The sequence below is a fragment of the Brachyistius frenatus genome, unplaced genomic scaffold, assembly GCF_029030835.1.
Source record: "Brachyistius frenatus isolate BFR_SWC_R1_liver_20210118 unplaced genomic scaffold, ASM2903083v1 Contig_14, whole genome shotgun sequence".
Taxonomy (NCBI): Eukaryota; Metazoa; Chordata; class Actinopteri; family Embiotocidae; genus Brachyistius; species Brachyistius frenatus.
Window position 1 is genome coordinate 2,930,809 of NW_027210613.1, and position 17,818 is coordinate 2,948,626.

The 17,818-nt window shown below is 39.2% G+C and overlaps 2 protein-coding genes across 3 annotated transcripts in view; one reads left to right on the forward strand and one right to left on the reverse strand.

Annotated features, from left to right (window-relative positions):
* Nucleotides 1-2,845, forward strand: part of LOC138617854 (RNA-binding motif, single-stranded-interacting protein 3-like) — a 119,362-nt gene extending 116,517 nt beyond the window's left edge. Inside the window, exon 14 of the mRNA XM_069693174.1 lies at nt 316-2,845. Within this exon, the coding sequence (XP_069549275.1) occupies nt 316-319 (4 nt within the window). The 3' untranslated portion in view covers nt 320-2,845. The remainder of the gene's footprint in view (nt 1-315) is intronic.
* entpd3 (ectonucleoside triphosphate diphosphohydrolase 3) lies at nt 2,835-16,404 on the reverse strand. 2 transcript variants are annotated; one of them, XM_069693173.1, is made up of 10 exons: nt 16,282-16,404; nt 12,118-12,255; nt 11,630-11,747; nt 11,273-11,432; nt 8,846-9,005; nt 8,489-8,716; nt 7,624-7,887; nt 7,427-7,537; nt 5,614-5,751; nt 2,835-4,851 (listed from the first exon to the last, which is right to left on the reverse strand). In XM_069693173.1, the coding sequence occupies exons 2-10, from the start codon at nt 12,232-12,234 to the stop codon at nt 4,663-4,665; spliced, it is 1,485 nt and encodes a 494-aa protein (XP_069549274.1). In that variant the 5' UTR covers nt 12,235-12,255; nt 16,282-16,404; the 3' UTR covers nt 2,835-4,662. The 2 variants fall into 2 exon arrangements, with proteins under 2 accessions (XP_069549274.1, XP_069549273.1); XM_069693172.1 differs by having other exon boundaries at nt 15,948-16,366.
* Between the last annotated feature and the right edge of the window lie 1,414 nt (nt 16,405-17,818).

A 17,818-nucleotide genomic window follows, 5' to 3' on the forward strand; every position in this document is an offset into this window, starting at 1 on the left:
AAGGTTGACATTTCCTTGCATTATAATTATTGTTGACTAGCATGCGTGTACAGAATTAGCGGCGGAGGACTAGTGTTCAGACAAAATGCTATGCCACACTTTGCTGTTTTGGTCACAGCATCAAGTCTATCGTTGCTTGTAAAACACCCCCTCCCTGTTTTCCTCGTTCTCCTGCTGTTTGTCTTGTTTTTCTGCCTCCTAGATAACCTGCTGGTGGTTTCCTTTGCACATAGCTGTTGCACAAAGAATAAGACTAACATTGTCCACGGTTTCCTCAGTCGCCCTTTTGTTCACCGACTTTTCTGTCTCCTTTAGATAACGAGATCGGCAGGAATCATCGCTGCATTGCCTTTAGAAGGACTGCACTAAGGCTCTGGAGACAGAGAGAATCAAAATGAAACAGGACACACAAAAAAAACAGAGGTGGCATGGACAACACTGAGGGGAGAATGCTTCCACTGTGCACAGGCACCAAATAAAAGACAAAATGAAGAAAAAAAAAATCAATTATCTTTCTTACCTGGTTGAACCAAGAAAGAGACCGAAGAAAAAACAAATGATGGTTTGCTGAACGAGAGGACAATGAAATCAATCACAGTCTGCAACTTTGAGTTTATCATTTTTCACCTTGAGACTGGACTTTGCCTCCAAAGGAAAAAGAGAAGACATAGACTGAAATCTAAACTCAACCAACAAGCTGTACAGAAAAAAAAAAAAAAGAACATTTGAATGTGCAGGTAGATTTTCAGACTTTTTTTTATAAAAAAAAAAAAAAAATTAAAAAAGGAAGCAAAGTCTAGAAAAAAAACAGGCTGTCTTCCTTTGATATTAAGCTACATTATTTTCATTATTTTTATTATTTGAGTAGTTTTCTAGAATATCAATGTTTTCGTAAATCTTTATTGCCTTAATTTTCTCAAACTTTGGGAAAAAAGTTCCCATAGTGTTGAATTATTCAAAAAAAAAAAAAAAAAAAAAAAAAGACTGAGTGGTTGAATGAGTTGAGAGGTTTCTGAGAACCTCAGAGATGAAATCTACAAAGCTATCTGTACAGGATAAAAAAAAAAAAAAAAAGGTTGTATTTGTATGAAGATGATTTTAAATTATGTGTTGCAGTGCAGCTGATGTTGGTTGGTTAGAAAAAAAAAACCAATTTAACGTGGCTTGTCGGAAGGGTCAATCCACTGCTTCCTGGAAAATGCAGTTTGGTTTAATCATGTGGTAAAAGTTCTGTTTCTCCACCACATTTGTATTTTCATGTTGTTTTGGATTTTAATTGCAGTCTTTTTTTTTTTTTTTTTTTTTTTAAAGATCTTTGCTTTGCCTGCTTTGCTTGTCTCACCGCAACAAGAAGAAGAAGAAAAAAAAAGGAACATTTCTGACTTGGACAAAAAGCAGAAAAACACGCTAGGATTTTTAAATGTGCAAAAAGCAATAGTTTTAGTAAAACGGTTGACAGTTTCTCGAGTCTTTCTTAACTGTTGAACAAACGCAGCCTACAGGTGGCATATTTTATACCAAAGATGAAGAAACTAGGTAGTGAAGAGATCTTCCTTATGTTGCTTTTTCTTGATTAGTTCTTTCACCTTTGAAACAAAACAAAAAAAAAATGTTTTTCTTGCTTTTCATGCCTTTGTTGTGTAAGATGATTTTATCGGTGTATGAGAACACGCAGTAGGTCTTTAACACAATTGCCTCAACCAGATGAGATATTCCATTTGTCATGTAATCAAACGTAATTATGATCTAAAGTGGCACTGTAACATCTTCCGAGAGATAAAAAAAAAAAAAAAAAAACTGACATCAGTGTGTCACTTTTTAATCTTACAAACCCCTGCATCCTCCTCGGGCTGCACTGACCGACCTTACATCCTAAACGCCGACACTGAGAATTCATAATGACTGCTTACCAAAAGGCAAACACATTTAATTACTACACTCTGAACACAGTCTCAGTCCAACAAACTGTTTTATGTCGTTGTCTTGCCAAACACAAGCCACTAAATATGTTAGAGGAAAAGGGCATTTCTGTTTATCAAAATCATTTCAGTTTATGTGTATTCTCCTAAAATGACAAGGAGATTTTTTTTGATGCTGCCTTTTTTTTTTTTAAGAATTAATTATGATGTGTGAGCTGCTAAACACTTTTCAGTATGGGGGATCGAGGTTGTCTTGTGTTGGGTGTCTGAGGAAGAGGTGCACCTCCAGAATGACAGTAATTGACCTTTTAAAGAATAAATAAATAGGAATTTGCATTATTTTGTGCTGAATACTAATGCATCAGCTGAGAGCAAAAATCCCAAAAGAAATTTAACTGGCTGTCACTGGTTCTGAGGTCACACCCTCGAAGACCCGCCCACCAATGAGAGGAAGCTAAAGGAGATGCCGGAACAGATGGACATAGAAAAAACATGGTTCAACCAAAATCAAGCAGATACAAACCTCTAGTGGAAAATAAATTATTGAAAGGAGAGAAAGAGAGAGAGAGAAAGAGAGGGAGAGAGAGAGAGAGAGAGAGAGAGAGAGAGAGAGAGAGAGAGAGAGAGAGAGAGAGAGAGAGAGAAAGGAAGAGCGAGAGAGTAGAGAAAGCGAGAACAAAAGTAATATTTATGAGATCTTTTTTTGTACAGGTGTGTAAAAGAAGATGCAACAGAAATAACTTTGATGATGCTATTTTTTTATTTGCTTGGTCACATGCCTCCCATGTCTTTCAAATTGTGATTTTGAGAGTGTCTGTAGAACCAGTGGTTATTGCTGTAGTTTAAAAATGTGTCTTTTTGTTTGTTGTTTTGTTTTTGTTCTCTTTTTAGACAAAACTTTCAATAAAAAAATATTTCAAACAGTACTCGTCGTATATATTCTGCAGGTACAATGCATTGCCAGTAGAGGGTGCTGTTGTATTCTGTATGAGTGGAGAGTTAATATGGAAAGAGCTGCATGTGTTTATGTGCACTTGTGTACAATCTTTCAAGTCACCAGGGAGTTTAAAGTTGGCCAGTTGCCACATATACAACAGAAGTTTTTAGATTTACACAAACATGGTTGTACCTTAGTAAAATACACTTGAGGAAGGAGCCACTTGCGATTTTTGTGTTTAGTATCAAATTAAATAGCATGCTGAGTTTGGGAAACCCATGAATAAGGGAGGTTATGAAGCAACAGCCACAAAAGATGCCATTAGTAGATACATTTATTTAAATGCTGAATAGAGAGATACTGTAACTGTTATCGAAGCAGGAACAAAGCAGTCAGTCCATCAAATTAGAATCATGCATAATTTTCTTCAGTGCAGTGACAACAATATTACTGAATGCTAGTCAAAGTATGATGTATAGAGAATGTAAGAACACAGTTTTTATTCATGCTGTTGGTCAAAAATAATGTTGGAAATCCCCCTGGAACAACTCACTCTCTTGTGAAAGTATACTGGAATGTTTCCCTCCTAATTCCTTCAACTTTTTTTTTTAAATAATGGAATTATATCTAACTTTACAAGGACAATAAAAGAGACAGAACTGACAAAATGAAGTCAATACACAAAAAAAGACATTGAATGACACAATGAGACATATTTCTTATAATACAAAGAATACAGTGTATACATGACTCTGAAAACTGGTTATGTGAGTAGTGTCAGTGTCGACTAGCCAGGTTGTGCAAACATCGGTATCGGCAATCGGCCAAAGCAGTTCAAAAGTATCGGTATGTCGAATATCAGCAAAAATCCAGTATTGTTCATGCATAACAATACTCTGTTCAGAATGAAAACCTTCCCAGTAATAGAAAAACACAAGGTTAGTATACAGTATAAGTATGATGTATCTACCTGAAAGAAACAATACTTGCAACTGATGCATCACTAAATAATTTTCAGTGCTCACTTGGTTACTGGCACCATAGTTTATCTTTTTGTAAGTAGACTGGAAAACTTTATGACTTCACGTTAGTTTGTAAGACCATGGTAAAACAATGGCACATTGTACATTCAATGTGTTCTTTATTGGGGAGGTTTTCATTCAATAAATGTAGAGTATTGTTGTGCACATAGTTCATACACAATATAAAACACTACCTTAAAGCTGTGGCAAAATGCTACCATGTTTGTAGTAAAGTAAAGTAAATGCATTCAGTGCAATGACATGAATAACACAGAAAAACACAATCAGGGAGTGAGTAAATAGTAGCTCCTGCCTAGGGGTCCATGTGAGGACTCGTGTGAATGCACATATACAGTAGAATCTGTAGCAAGAATGTGCAGCAAGACCAAGCACATGGACATTTTGTGGGTGCTCTTCCGTCATTTGTGTGCCATTCAGATGACCACTGTCACCTTCTTGTTGACGACAATCACCCAATGCAAGAAAAAAAAAATCATTCCATACATCTTTGTAAGCTTCCCTGAGGTACAAAATGACTGTTTTTAATACTTTTTAGAACTGCATTTTAGCGTCTAACATCTGAAAGTAACTCAAAGACTCATTTGAGGCCCTTAAGTGTTTGAAATTGATAGCAGTTAATGGCTGAAGTTGAAAAAAAAAAATTCATTAGTAACTTTCAATAGAAATGTCTTGGTGCATGCGATTGTAGCACTCTCCAGCCACTCCAGTCCCAGCTGCCTCCAAGGCTTTCAGTGGCAGATGATTCCCTTTGTAACTTAGACTCTCAAAAGCAGGTGCGAATGAGGACAATAAAAACTAAAACAACAGTTACAATGGTTAGTGCTGAAAATAGAAAGATAAGGCCGGCAAAGACGAGGTTTGACATGGGGGGGATTCTTTTCACTTCAGACGGGATCATATCGGACATACTCAACATGTAGCCCAAACTCCAGCCTATGCTGGTGTCCTTTACCTGAAGAGAAGAAAAAAGGAGAACATTTACAAGCTGTACAAAGATTATTTATCAGTAGCTCATGCTGTCGGTACACCACTACACCCATTTGCGTGTCTACAGTAGTTGAAACTATCAAACAGTCCTGTCATGAAGTTACACAATTGCATCTCTAGGGCCAAGATGAGTCATAACAACATCCTTCTAAAAAAAAAAAAAAACATGTCTGTTTTGTTACTCCCTTTGTAAGGACCTACCAACTGCCAGACTGCCAGACACCCTGAAAGCTCTAAATGGCACACAAATTATCTTGTTGGAAATAAGGAACGTTGCCAGCTGCTGAGGAACAGTCTTGTCTTGTCTTGCTTCTAAAAGTGTTGTAATGTGCGACTTTTTAAGAACTATCTTTCTTTATGACTCGTGTGTGATACACTGAGTGTGACAGACGAGGAATCCCCTTCAGTTGAGGGACCTCCATTGTGAAAAGATACACTGAATGCCTTTCATTCTGGCTGTAACCTTTTGAATGCAGATAATTAGTATGTCAGCCATCCATTTTTGGTGACAGTGGGTGGTGGCCTCATTCACACTTATTTATGATATTGGCTATTAAATGCCTGTGTGTGGGAGTAGATGTAATTGATCAGCCACACTGATTAAACTACATAAAATACACATTATTTTGTTGCAAAGCACGGGCTTCACAGTTGTTTAAAAGAACATTAAGCTGTGGTGGTATTTTCTTCAAGACAATTAAAATGAACATGTTGTTGTTCAACCAACCTCTTTTTCGAAATTAATGTTTTTCCAGGTGTCTTCGTCAAACTTGTATCCATCTGCCAGCAAAGTGAAGACATAGTGAGCTGCATAACAGTAAGTCCTGAGGAATTTGTCATTGATCCATGTCTTTTGTTCTTTCAGCTGAAAGAAAAAGAAACAAAGATCAGAGTTTAGCCTGTCATTAGGAAGAACAACGGCACAAAGGAATTAAACTGAATGCTATTAACAAAATATCAGCGTTACAAGGCCGCACGAGACAAGGCATTGTTTGAGCAAGACTGACTCCAGTTTACAATTAAGATTCGATAATATACAACTTCGTCTATCCAGGACTCATATCACTATACCAATGCAGTTTGTACACACCAACACAAGGGTTTATTTTTCACCAAGTACCACTACAAAAGTGGATCAAAAAGTGCAAAGACTGCTCCTGTTGTGCGTGAACAGTGCGCAGAAACTTGACGTTCACAGAGCAGGAGGAAGCTATAACCGTCCTCAGTGAGCGTTACGAATTTTGCCGCTTGATTAACATCAGTTCCTGAGTTACACACATGTTTGTGAGTGCTGATCCGTGCGCATGGCAGTTTCTTCATACAATTAAAACTTGAGCAGAGAGCTCGGCTCACATCTTTCATCAAATTTTGGGGAAACTGAAAGAAGTGGCAGAAAATCAAATCTGATGAGTAGGAGTTCTGGAGATTTACAATCGTCTTTGTGTAAGAAAGTTGGAGTTGGAGAGTGCCTTTGCTCCACAGTTCAACTTGTCTCCACTGAATGTTTTCCCTCAGACGCCTCAAAACGTCACAGTACATCTCTGTATTGACAGTCTGACTCTGGGGGACAAAGTCATTCTGCACAACCCCGCAAATATCATAGAAACCCCACCTGGTTGAGCTCATAACCGGTTGAGCCTCTTTTGGTTTTGGACTGTGACGTTCTGGCTCTCTTTACATGTGAATGTCACTCAAAACACCTTGCCGAGCTCATTGCCATAGGCTTTTCAGAAGCCTTTCAGGGGTCTCCATTGACACAATATTTATTGTGCACTTCTGTTCATGGTCATGGAGAAATTGACGTGCACACAAAAACATGTGTATCTCGGGTGCTGATTTTGATTAAGCAATAAAACTTGGAATACTTACACACAAAGATTATAGCTTCCTCATGCTCAGTGCACATCAAGGTGCTGCGCGTGAAGAAGACCAGAACTTATTGATTCACGCTCGTAAATTGTTGTTAGATAGAAGCTCTCAGTATGTTGGGTTTTTTTTATGTGTGAAAGAAACGGCACAAAAACACGTTTAGTTTTTAGCTAAATGAGCAAAGTCAGATCATTTACAATGCATCTTCTGCCAAATTAGATAAGTGGGGGATGATGCATTCAAATGTTACACTCATTTCCTATTAATGCAGAATAGCAATGTTTGATTTAACATGCCACGCACCTGCCTGTCAAAATTGACACACTACACAAGTAACTGTACTAACATGTCAGTGTGCTAATGGAACTGCGTGCATTGAGATGTCTAATTGCACAGTCACGCAGGACTTTCACCAAGGAGACCAGGGCTGTACTCTGCATAAAGCAACATGAATTTCTGTGGAGAAATCTTTTCCAAACCCTGACCAAGTAGTTTGGTGCCCAACTCTAACCATGTGGTTTTGTTATCTAAACCTAATCACATGGTTTACACCTAGGTGAGACAATAACATGACACTGACATAGTATGTTATAGTGGACTGACAGGTGTAAAACACGCTTTGGTGTGATAGCGGTTTGTACTATAGCTGAATATCAGTTTAAAAAACTTACCAATGTCCAATTTGTGTGGCAGAAATTCCTAACTGAGGCGTTGAATTGATACAAATCCGATGTGCCATTGATCAGCAGAGCCCTTGCAATGTAAAAGAATCCAGCATATGCCTGGCAGGGACAGTAGAAAGAGACAGTACGTAACTTTGCATCTTCCTCTGGTTGCTTGCATGTGTTATATTTGCACTGCGAGTTACCATAAAATCTCCAGTGACTGGTGGCTGCTCGACCGCGTTGAAGGAGCACTGTGAGGACGAACAATTCTTGAAATCAAATATGGACTTCACTATTCTCTCACAGCTATCTGAATCGCCAGTTCCAGTCAAGTAGAAGGATTGATCTGGGTCGTAGTTTATGGGTTTTCTTGTGCACTCCGTGTCATAAATGGATGAGGCCTTCAAGGTAAGATTATAACCTTCAGGGTAGCAGGGGTTTATGATGTTGGTTGGGTCAGATGATTCCTGAAACATTAAAAGGTGGAAAAAATGTCAAGAAAAGGAATAGATGATGAGAAGGAAACAAAAACTCTAAATTAAAAATGTTTTTTTTTTAAAAAGTAAGCAACAGAAAAGAGACATGGGAAGATGAGATAAGAGGGAAGAGTTTGGACAGTATTCCCACACTTGTGCATTTACAGACCCATCATATTTTAATATAAACTTTCACTTGAACTTTTCATACCAGGACTCTACAGCAAATGTATATTCTGACAGCGAAGCATACTTCCTCTCAATAATTACTTTTAGCTTGAAAAACGATGCTGAGGTACTGGAAATAATGCATTTCTCGCAAACTAGCTTGACGACTTTCATGGTTCGATCAATATTATTAATGACATAATGCATCCTTGACTGGTCTAATATTGCCCCTTTAGCAGCAGCAGCCTTCACCAATCAATTCTTAATTGGGCATGAATGGAGTTTGGTTTGCACATACAAACTGCCTTTTGGCAGACATTCCCACTTCTGTGCATACTTAAATGGGAACACAGAAACACATAGCAAGCTGTGACATGTTCTTCTGTACACACATGCAAAGGAAACAAAAAGAAAACTTGTGTACCTGGATTACTTTGTCCAGAACCTTCTTCTCAGCCTCATTTTTGCCATAGCAGAGGAAACTGTGTGTGTAGACATTGTAAGAGTAACCATACAGTTTGACGTGCAAGTAGTCAGGCCCCTTGAGGTCATCCTGGACTGCAAAGGCAATCTGCGTTGATGCTCCGCCGAGGTCCATTGAACCTACAGTCTTCGCTCCGTCTGGGCGTACGTAGGCGTTCCACAGGTTTTTCTGCAAATATAATAGAAAAGGGTAATAAATAATGATAAAACATATAGTGGTCTTTTTTTTTTTTTTTTTTTTTTCAAGCAGATGTTTTAAATCGACAAGTACACTTTGACAGGTGAGATAGTGTCTTACCTCCAGGAAGTTTTCCATTAGGTAGTTGACAGTGACCCACCCGTACAGCCCTTCTTCCTGGCCGCTAATTATAGAGGCATTTTGGAAGAGGAACGGCAGTGAACTCAAGTATTCTCTGAGACTTGCCAAGACTTCATTGGACTTGTCTACATCTTCCTCACTTATAGCAAAGCAGAAAAAAAAGAAAAAAGAACAGGATTATAATTGTGCTGCAAACAGAAAGTCAGAAGTGGAATCACTATTTTCTACAGCAATATATTCAATTGCTTTGTTTTAAAGAGTTAGGTTAAAAAGATTGATATGACTCGGGTCTGTGCAGTAAATATGAAGCAAGAGCCAGCCAGAAGACCTCCCTCTGTCCAAAGGTAGAAAAGATTAGCTAAATGGAAACCGCAAAGCTGACCACTTAGTTTGTTTAATCCACACACAAAATAAAAAGCAGTACCTCCAGATATCAGCACTGCAACGTGCGCATGCGTCAGCATTCAAGTGCCAGCGCTCAGTTCATCGGCGGGACTGCGGAGCTGCTGGTAAGACTGCTGGTAAGACTGCTGTTTGACATGTTGCTGTGTATCATATCATGGATTCAAACGTCATCTTATTCAGTGGTTAGATTCAGCGTACTTCTGTGTTACACGTGGATTTACGTTTGCAAATTTCTTCAGGCCCTGTTATTTAATAATTAGCGGTGCTGATGCCAGAGTTGAACATGTAAGGTCGGTGAGCTACTTAACCGTAATAATTTGAAAATGTTGTAGAGGGAAAAAAAAAAAAAAGAAAAGCGTGTCATGATATTTAACATGAGCGCAGTTTCAATGTGTTGCTTTCACTGCTAAACTTACTGCCAGGCTCCAAATATAAGCTGGCTATTCGGCTATCCTGTTGACTACAGCCTGCCTTAAAGATGCTGGAAAGCAAATTCCAAGATTTGTTTCCCAGTACATTATATACGTGTGAAATGAGTTGCTGAAAACATGTGCAAAGTTTGAAAACTTTGTCGCACTGAAATGTGGAGTTAGACCGTCAAACAGTTTCTCATCTGTCTTCAGCTCAGGTTTTTTTTAGGCGGAGCTAAAAACCTAACCTATCTACGTCACAACAACCTATCTACGTCAGATCACAGCCGGTTTATATAACCTTCTGCATGGCTCCTCCTCTCACACTGTGAAACGCTATAAAAGCCTGGAGCTCATTTGCATAAGATGTCATCCCACTGGACTTCAGTTCTACTCCTGTTAGTCAGATTGTTGTTGTACATCAGCTAGCTGCTACAGGACGTCTCCCTCCACCCGCAAGTTCATCTTTCCTGGAAGTAAGAACCTCCAAAGCAGCGCTGCATCGCTGTTTAAATGTCCTACTGATGAAGGAAAAAGAGGTGGATTGGTTTCGTGAAGAGTCTCGCTAAAGGAGACTTTAGGATTAACACCAACAGCCGCCTCTGCAGGGACCATTTCACGGCGGATAGTTTCAACTTGGACCGGAGACGGACGGAGTTCATGGACGCATCGCTTCTCCTTTTACTCGGTGTAGAATAACTTTATTTTGGTGAAATGGGAGCTAACGTGCTAAGTAGCTTCTATTGAGCTTGTAGCAGAGTTCAGAGGAAAATGCTCCGATAACCGCGGATTGTTTTATGCGTCTCAATATAGCTACGATAAGGAACTATAATACATGTAACTCTGTATTTTACATGTCGGGGTGATGGTGAACATGGACCAGAGGAGATCTTGTCCTCACATTAATGAGGGTTGTTGTTTTTGTACTCCGGTGTAACGTTACGATCAGCGACCCTCTCGGTTACATGTACCGGTACCGGTCCGGATAAACAAGCCCGACTACATGTGGAGGAGGCTGCAGAGAGCAGGTGGAGGAGGAGGAGGAGGAGGAGGAGGAGGTGGAGGAAGAGGAGGACTTGTACATGAGTGTTGTGTTTACATACAGTCGTCCCGTATAAAGACTGCACAAAAAGAACTCTTGTTATTATGCTTATATATTTTCCAGGTTCTCAAACTACAGTACCCACAAGGAGCGGTAGGTAGTACACCTATTGGGTTTCTCATCTAAATTGACATGACATCAGTGTGCCAACATCAATAATAACACCAATCATTAATTTGTACCTGTAGAATAACAACATTATTCCTTAATGCAGGTTAATATATTCTAATTGCTCTGTTTTGTCTGACCAGTAGTCAAAAATTCCCAAATCTTGAGTTGACTTTCAAACCAGGAAACTAGCAATAATTCACAATTGTGAAGCTGGCCCTTATTTTTTGCATTTTACTGAAAAGGAACTTAATCAATTCCTCGGAAATCAAAAATAGTTGCCATTATTCTTTGGTCAATCAACAAATTTACTGATCACATTATCATTTTAGCTCACCAATATATTTTACATGGTAAGAGAATACGGCAAAGCTTTCTTACCGTAGCAGTCTCATTCCAGCTGTAGATCCCAGAAAGAGAGGTGTGCTTTTGTGTTTTTCAGCAGGAATCATTTGGATGACTTTGTCCATGCAGCTTTTGAATCCTTCCCATGCTTCAGCATCTTTTTGTGGGTCCACTTTCATTGCCGAGATAGGAATACCTGTAGGCACAAAGCCAAGCTAAATTCATATTCTTCAGTACAGTGCTAATATTTTTTTAAAGCGCTCATTAAGCTTGAGCTTTTTCTCTTCTCTGCATCACGTAATTCAGGTCACTACTCCTAGTTTTTAATTTTAGAGTGTTTTAAAAAAAAAAAAATGTCACTTAATTCTAGAAAACATTGAGACAGTAACTCACCAGTAACTTTACAGTTCATTATCTCAGTCACCACTCCGGTTTCATTCTGCTTCTCCCCTGGCCATTCATACAGGTACACATTGGATCGAGATGAACCGGAGTCTATCACGATGCCATACTAAAAGAAAGAAGGGGGGGGGGGGGGAAATCATGTTACAACCAAAAAATGTTTTATTTGATCTATCTGTTTGCACTTTGACTGCTTACATATCTAAATGCCCTGAATCATGCTAACCTGACAAAAGCTGGTGTAAAGATGGTGTTTAACTGCAACACCCACCATCTTCCCATCAGACCACACATAGTTTCACAGGACCAACATCCGTTAACAAGCCGAGAGAGGAAAAGTCTCCCTGATCCCGATATCTGGATAATATCTGCCATGTGTTTGTACTTTCTTGTTGTGAACAAGCTCTACCAAATGATAAGTGGCTAAATGTTTATGTGCACCTCCGTGGGCCTTTGTGTACATGCATGTATGTGTTCACCTCTAAGCTGTACTCTTTAGTGCTCCAGGTGTCCTGGATCACAGCAACAGCAATGAGGGCCGCGATGCTGGCCAACAGGAGAAGCAGCACTCCTACTATGCGGCACTTGTAGCCCATTTCCTGTTTGGAAACAATTTCCTGTTTTCAAGAAAAAGGGGGTTTAAACAACAATAAATGGGGTTATTGCTCTCTCTAAAAGCTTCTTAGCTCCCAGAGTGACGACATCTGGGGAGGTTTGAAAAGTAATTATGAACAAATGTTGATATACTGAGCAATATCTCTAGGTTTAATAGACACAAAGAGGAGGAAAAAAGTGAATCACAATTTGGTGCTGGGGATGCTCTTGCAGTTAAAATGATAACCTTATGTCATCGATAATGATTTGTAATGAGTTACTTCAATTAAAAAGATTACTTTTGATCCAGTAAAGAAAATTATTTTTTGCAGTAACATTAATGGTAATTTGTTCTAAAGGAGAAAACGTGTTTCTCTCAGCTTAAGTTTTTTTGAAGAAAGTGAAGTGAGGATTTGAGGTGTGATTAAAGAATCTTGGGAGGTGTCAGTTACTTCCACCGTGACTGGTCGACAGCTTTTGACGGCTTGCCAGACAGCAAGAAGAAAAGCTTGGCACTTCTATAACAGTCAACGAGTGTCTTTGCTGCGCTTCAATGGAATCCCTGCATGTTTAGGCAATTATTGGTGTATTATTTGTCCTTCCAATACATGGCACAACGCTAACTGGCAGAACTTGTTCACATATCATGGAAAGATCAGTGAACGGGTAAAGAGCTAAATTACAACATCCAACATACATTTGCTGCCACATTCCAGTATAGCACAAACCCCAATGGATGTTCTGTGTTACTCTTTCCTCCATGTGTGTGTGTGTGTGTGTGTGTGTGTGTGTGTGTGTGTGTGTGTGTGTGTGTGTGTGTGTGTGTGTGTGTGTGTGTGTGTGTGTGTGTGTGTGTGTGTGTGTGTGTGTGTGTGTGTGTGGAGTTACCGGCCCTGTAAATGGAAGGAAAGAAGAAAAGCTTGGCACTTCTATAACAGTCAACAAGTGTCTCTGCTGCGCTTCAATGGAATCCCTGCATGTTTAGGCAATTATTGGTGTATTATAACTGGCAGAACTTGTTCACATATCATGGAAGGATCAGTGAACGGGTATAGAGCTAAATTTGCTTCAATGGAATCCCTGCATGTTTAGGCAATTATTGGTGTATTATTTGTCCTTCCAATACATGGCACAACGCTAACTGGCAGAACTTGTTCACATATCATGGAAGGATCAGTGAACGGGTATAGAGCTAAATTACAACATCCAACATACATTTGCTGCCACATTCCAGTATAGCACAAACCCCAATGGATGTTCTGTGTTACTCTTTCCTCCATGTGTGTGTGTGTGTGTGTGTGTGTGTGTGTGTGTGTGTGTGTGTGTGTGTGTGTGTGTGTGTGTGTGTGTGTGTGTGTGTGTGTGTGTGTGTGTGTGGAGTTACCGGCCCTGTAAAGTATTCACATCTGAGAAAGAACTTCTCAGTCAAATTTGAATGTTGTTCATAAACATTGCATGCCTGAAACAGCTTTGATTTTTTTGATTTTTTGATTTATTTTTTATTTTATACACTTTATTAATCCCCGAGAGGAAATTTCATCACTACAGCAGGGGGTCTCTCAGGGGGGAGCTGCTTCAGCAGGCTGCCACTAGCGCGGCGCCAGGTAACCTGTTGTTTGAGTTGTGTATAATCAGTGTCCGAAAACAGTTCCATTCCAGATCCACAATACAGTCTTTCATAAGGAAAAAGTACACATGTGTATGGGAAAAACATTTTTTTCCTCATGTGAAACTTTTCCTGTTTCTGCAGCCTCTCGCATTAATTTCTAATGAAGTCATTCAGAAGCACAATATGGCTGCAATTACAGGTCACGAGCGAACTTTGACACTGTGTAACATGAAACTCAGCTCTTTGTCAGTGAAGGCACGCGCACGCACGCACACACACACACACACACACACACACACACACACACACACACACACACACACACACACACACACACACACACACACACACACACACTCACACTCACACTCACTCACTCAGTTCACTATTTCCGTGGGGATTTTTATCAACATGATGCATTCCCTAACCCTTACCCTGAGTCTTGACCCTCAAAAAGCAGACTCTTCCACTAGGGAGCTCAATTTTTGTCCTGATGGCTTAGTGTGCATTCAGGTTAAACAATGAGTGGCTATGCACAATGAGATACAAAATGGATATATTATTCATCATCTTCGCTTAAACCTTTTGAAATTGCCACATCCTGCAGATTTGACCACAAAAGATGGTCATAAATGGTACCATCACAGTAATTACCACCACGTGTCAGCCTACAGCTACGAGGTAGTGCTGTCTCTGCCTTGTCAAAAGAGTTCTTATCAGATTGTCAAACACTTCTTGATAAGCAGAACCACATTTTTCCATCTCTGTCTGTTTCTCACATTTTCCTCGGAATATTGAGACGCTCTGAATTTCTTTTTGAACTGTTTGAATCCAAAATCAAATATCTGACTAGTCTTGTATCGGCAGGCTGTAACAACACACACAGTGACGATATTTGCTATTCTTTTAAATTACAGTAATTAAAGCTTACCACAGCAAAGTCTGTGAAAACAAGCAGCACAATGCTGTTGGAAAAGTTGTGATTACAACATTTGCTCCTGTTGAGGAATGAAGTGTTTTTTTTCATTCATATGAAGACAAAATATCTAACAACACATTGTAACGCAAACTCTTTGATCTCTGTCATTACTCGTTGGCTGGCTTGTCCATAATATCAGTGTTGTCCTTGTGAGCAAGGTCAGTGGCTTTAAGCGTAATAATTATTTTCACTATGCTTCACTATCTTCTGACTTCTGTGACCAAATCAGAGAGACTGTTAGCTTTGGAAATATTTTTGAGCTATGATATGTGTATATGGAGAAAATGATTTCAGTTTAAGAGTCTTTTTTTTGCTATTCTTTTTGGCATTGCCATAGCTAAAGCTTACAAAGTACTAATCACATAACAACTCTCAGGGACTGTAATTAGGTTTGTGGATAATGTGTGACTAAAGCAAAAGCCTTGAATGTAAGTCTTTTTAATTTTTTCAGTAATTTCTCTTTAATATGTTTTGACATCCATTTTCTTAGTTAGTTATTTGGGTTTTTTCAGTAAACTTGACATTAAAAATCAATTGCTTTGCACTGCAAATTGGCAGGCAGTAAACTGACAAACTGGAGATTCAACAAAAGCAAGTGAACAAAGTATTTTTATTTTCATGGTAAATTATTTAATGTAACTTTGAACACTGTTCTTTTAAGTGCATGAGCCTTCTTACAGTCTTCTTGTTTGTAACACATAAACCTGCTGCATAACACATTTACTACACTTCAAATGACTTACTTTTTACATCAATAGTTTTACTGATGTAAAAGTAAAATTAAAGCAGCAATACTTTTACATGAATATGAACATTATTTTGCCTCTGAATGAAAATACCTGACTCAGGATGTGGAGCTCGTATTGGGCAGTTTTGAATTCACAACGCACTGTGTACTGGTGAGCATTCATTTGGATTTACTTGTCCAAAACCACAGACGAATAACAATATGCTCTGTTCTCTGTTAGCCGACTCCCCCACCCCACATTATTCTACATTTTGTGCACCAGTTAAACAAAACACTCTACAACAACAAAAAAAAACCTCTTTTGTTTCAATGAAATTGTGGGTCAGACAGTACAATCAACAAGTGTTTAAGTTTAAATATTGACATCACCCATATGTACCTTTGCAGCCAGCCAAGTACACCTGGGAGTTCAAATTCTTACAAACAGTGTTTTCACACGTTATCGCCTGCACATGCAGGGACTGGTCCTCATGAATTTTAGGTGTGGAGGGAAGAAAATGTGTCAGAACAACAACACATGAATACACTCCAGCAGATCGGACTGAATTAAACAATACTGTAACACAATGAAACAAACCATCTTGTGTTAATTAAGCATATGAGCTTAAGTTTTTTTTGTTTTTGTGGTTATCCGGTAAATACTCCTTGTTTTGACAGGCAAAATAAAAATGCATATGAGACAGGATGTGTGTGTGTGTGTGTGTGTTTCTTACCTTGAAGACCTTGTTTTCAGATCCGTGTTGGGAGTGGGAGTGAGATGACTCTGAAGAAGGGATGAAGAAACAGGGCAGGAAACAGGGGAACAGCAAAGGGAGGGAGGGAGGGAGCAGAGATACAGAGAGAGAGCAAGGGAGTGTGTTGTAAATGGGAGAGATCTAAAGAGTGACTGGCCCACAGGAAAATGAGTGGTGTACCCTAACACAACTGATAGGGTGAGAGGGAGGAGTCGTGAACACAAACTTTCACCACTCCCAACTAACCAGTGCAACAGAGTAGCCAGCCTTTGGACACAGTGGATTGTGCAGTGTTGCTTTTTGTTCACTGCCTGTGTTTAATGAGTCCAGATACAAGTATTGGTATGACTGAAACAATGTGAGAAGAGAGGGGGGGTGGGGTTGGCAACTTAATTGATGTAATCAATAAGCTAAAGTGCAGAGTGGCTGACTGGCTGCTGCCTGGGTTATCACAAAGTCAGCTCTTACTCCACAGGCCTGATTCGGAGGAAAATGGAGACTAAGAAATGCAAATCACCAAGTCATGTATCAACATTCAAGGATGTGTTGATACCTGCAAGCTCCCGTTTTCATGCAAAGTTCTCACAGTGAACCATGTGAATCATTTGTGTGAAAATCATGAGTCACCCATGCATCTGACAAAGCTGTTGTACATTTGTTTGTTTTGCTTTCAGGGCAGACAGTAAATGCTGAACACACACTTTTATTGAGTGTTTTTGAATGTGTATGGAGACGTGTTTAGATTTTGGTGCACTTTATGCAAACATGAGCACTGCTTGTGTTTATGTATCCATCAGGCTGTGTGATATCACTTGACGAGTTGAGAGTCGTCAGAATGCAGTGGCCTCCAAAATCCAGATCAACGATCAAAACATCAGTTCAGGGAACAAAGCAATAAAAACTTGGAACTATTTGTATGGGCAGGAATTTTTGTCAGTAGAAACTGAATTTGAATCATTTCATCACGGTGCCGCGCCCCCAAATATATAGATTAAAATTCAGTTTTTACTGACACATATTTCTGCCCATATATTTTCTCTCACCTATTTATTTTTTAGTACTCAGCCACTATTAATCTACTATTCTTATTCACCGGCTTGTCTTTATGCTTTAAGTTCAAATTCAACAATTAGTTCTCGGCAAAAACTGTCAGAGACACTTACAACGAAGATCACCGATTTGATATATTAAAGTAAATTTACATGACGGGTGCAACTCAGCCTCTGAAAACAGATCTAAAAAGTTTTTTGACTTGAAGAGTTGAAGTGGATGCAAATTGAGTTTACAGTAAAAAGCAAGTACTTATTTACCATGCAGGAAGGGTCGAATCAAAAGGGTGCAGCATTCTCCTTCTCCTTCTCCTTCTCTTCTCCTTCTCCTTCTCCTTCTCTTCTCTTCTCTTCTCTTCTTTTCTTTTCTTTTCTTTTCTCTTCTCTTCTTTTCTCTTTTCTTCTCTTTTCTTCTCTTTTCTTCTCTTCTCTTCTCTTCTCTTTCCTTCTTTTCTTTTCTTTTCTTT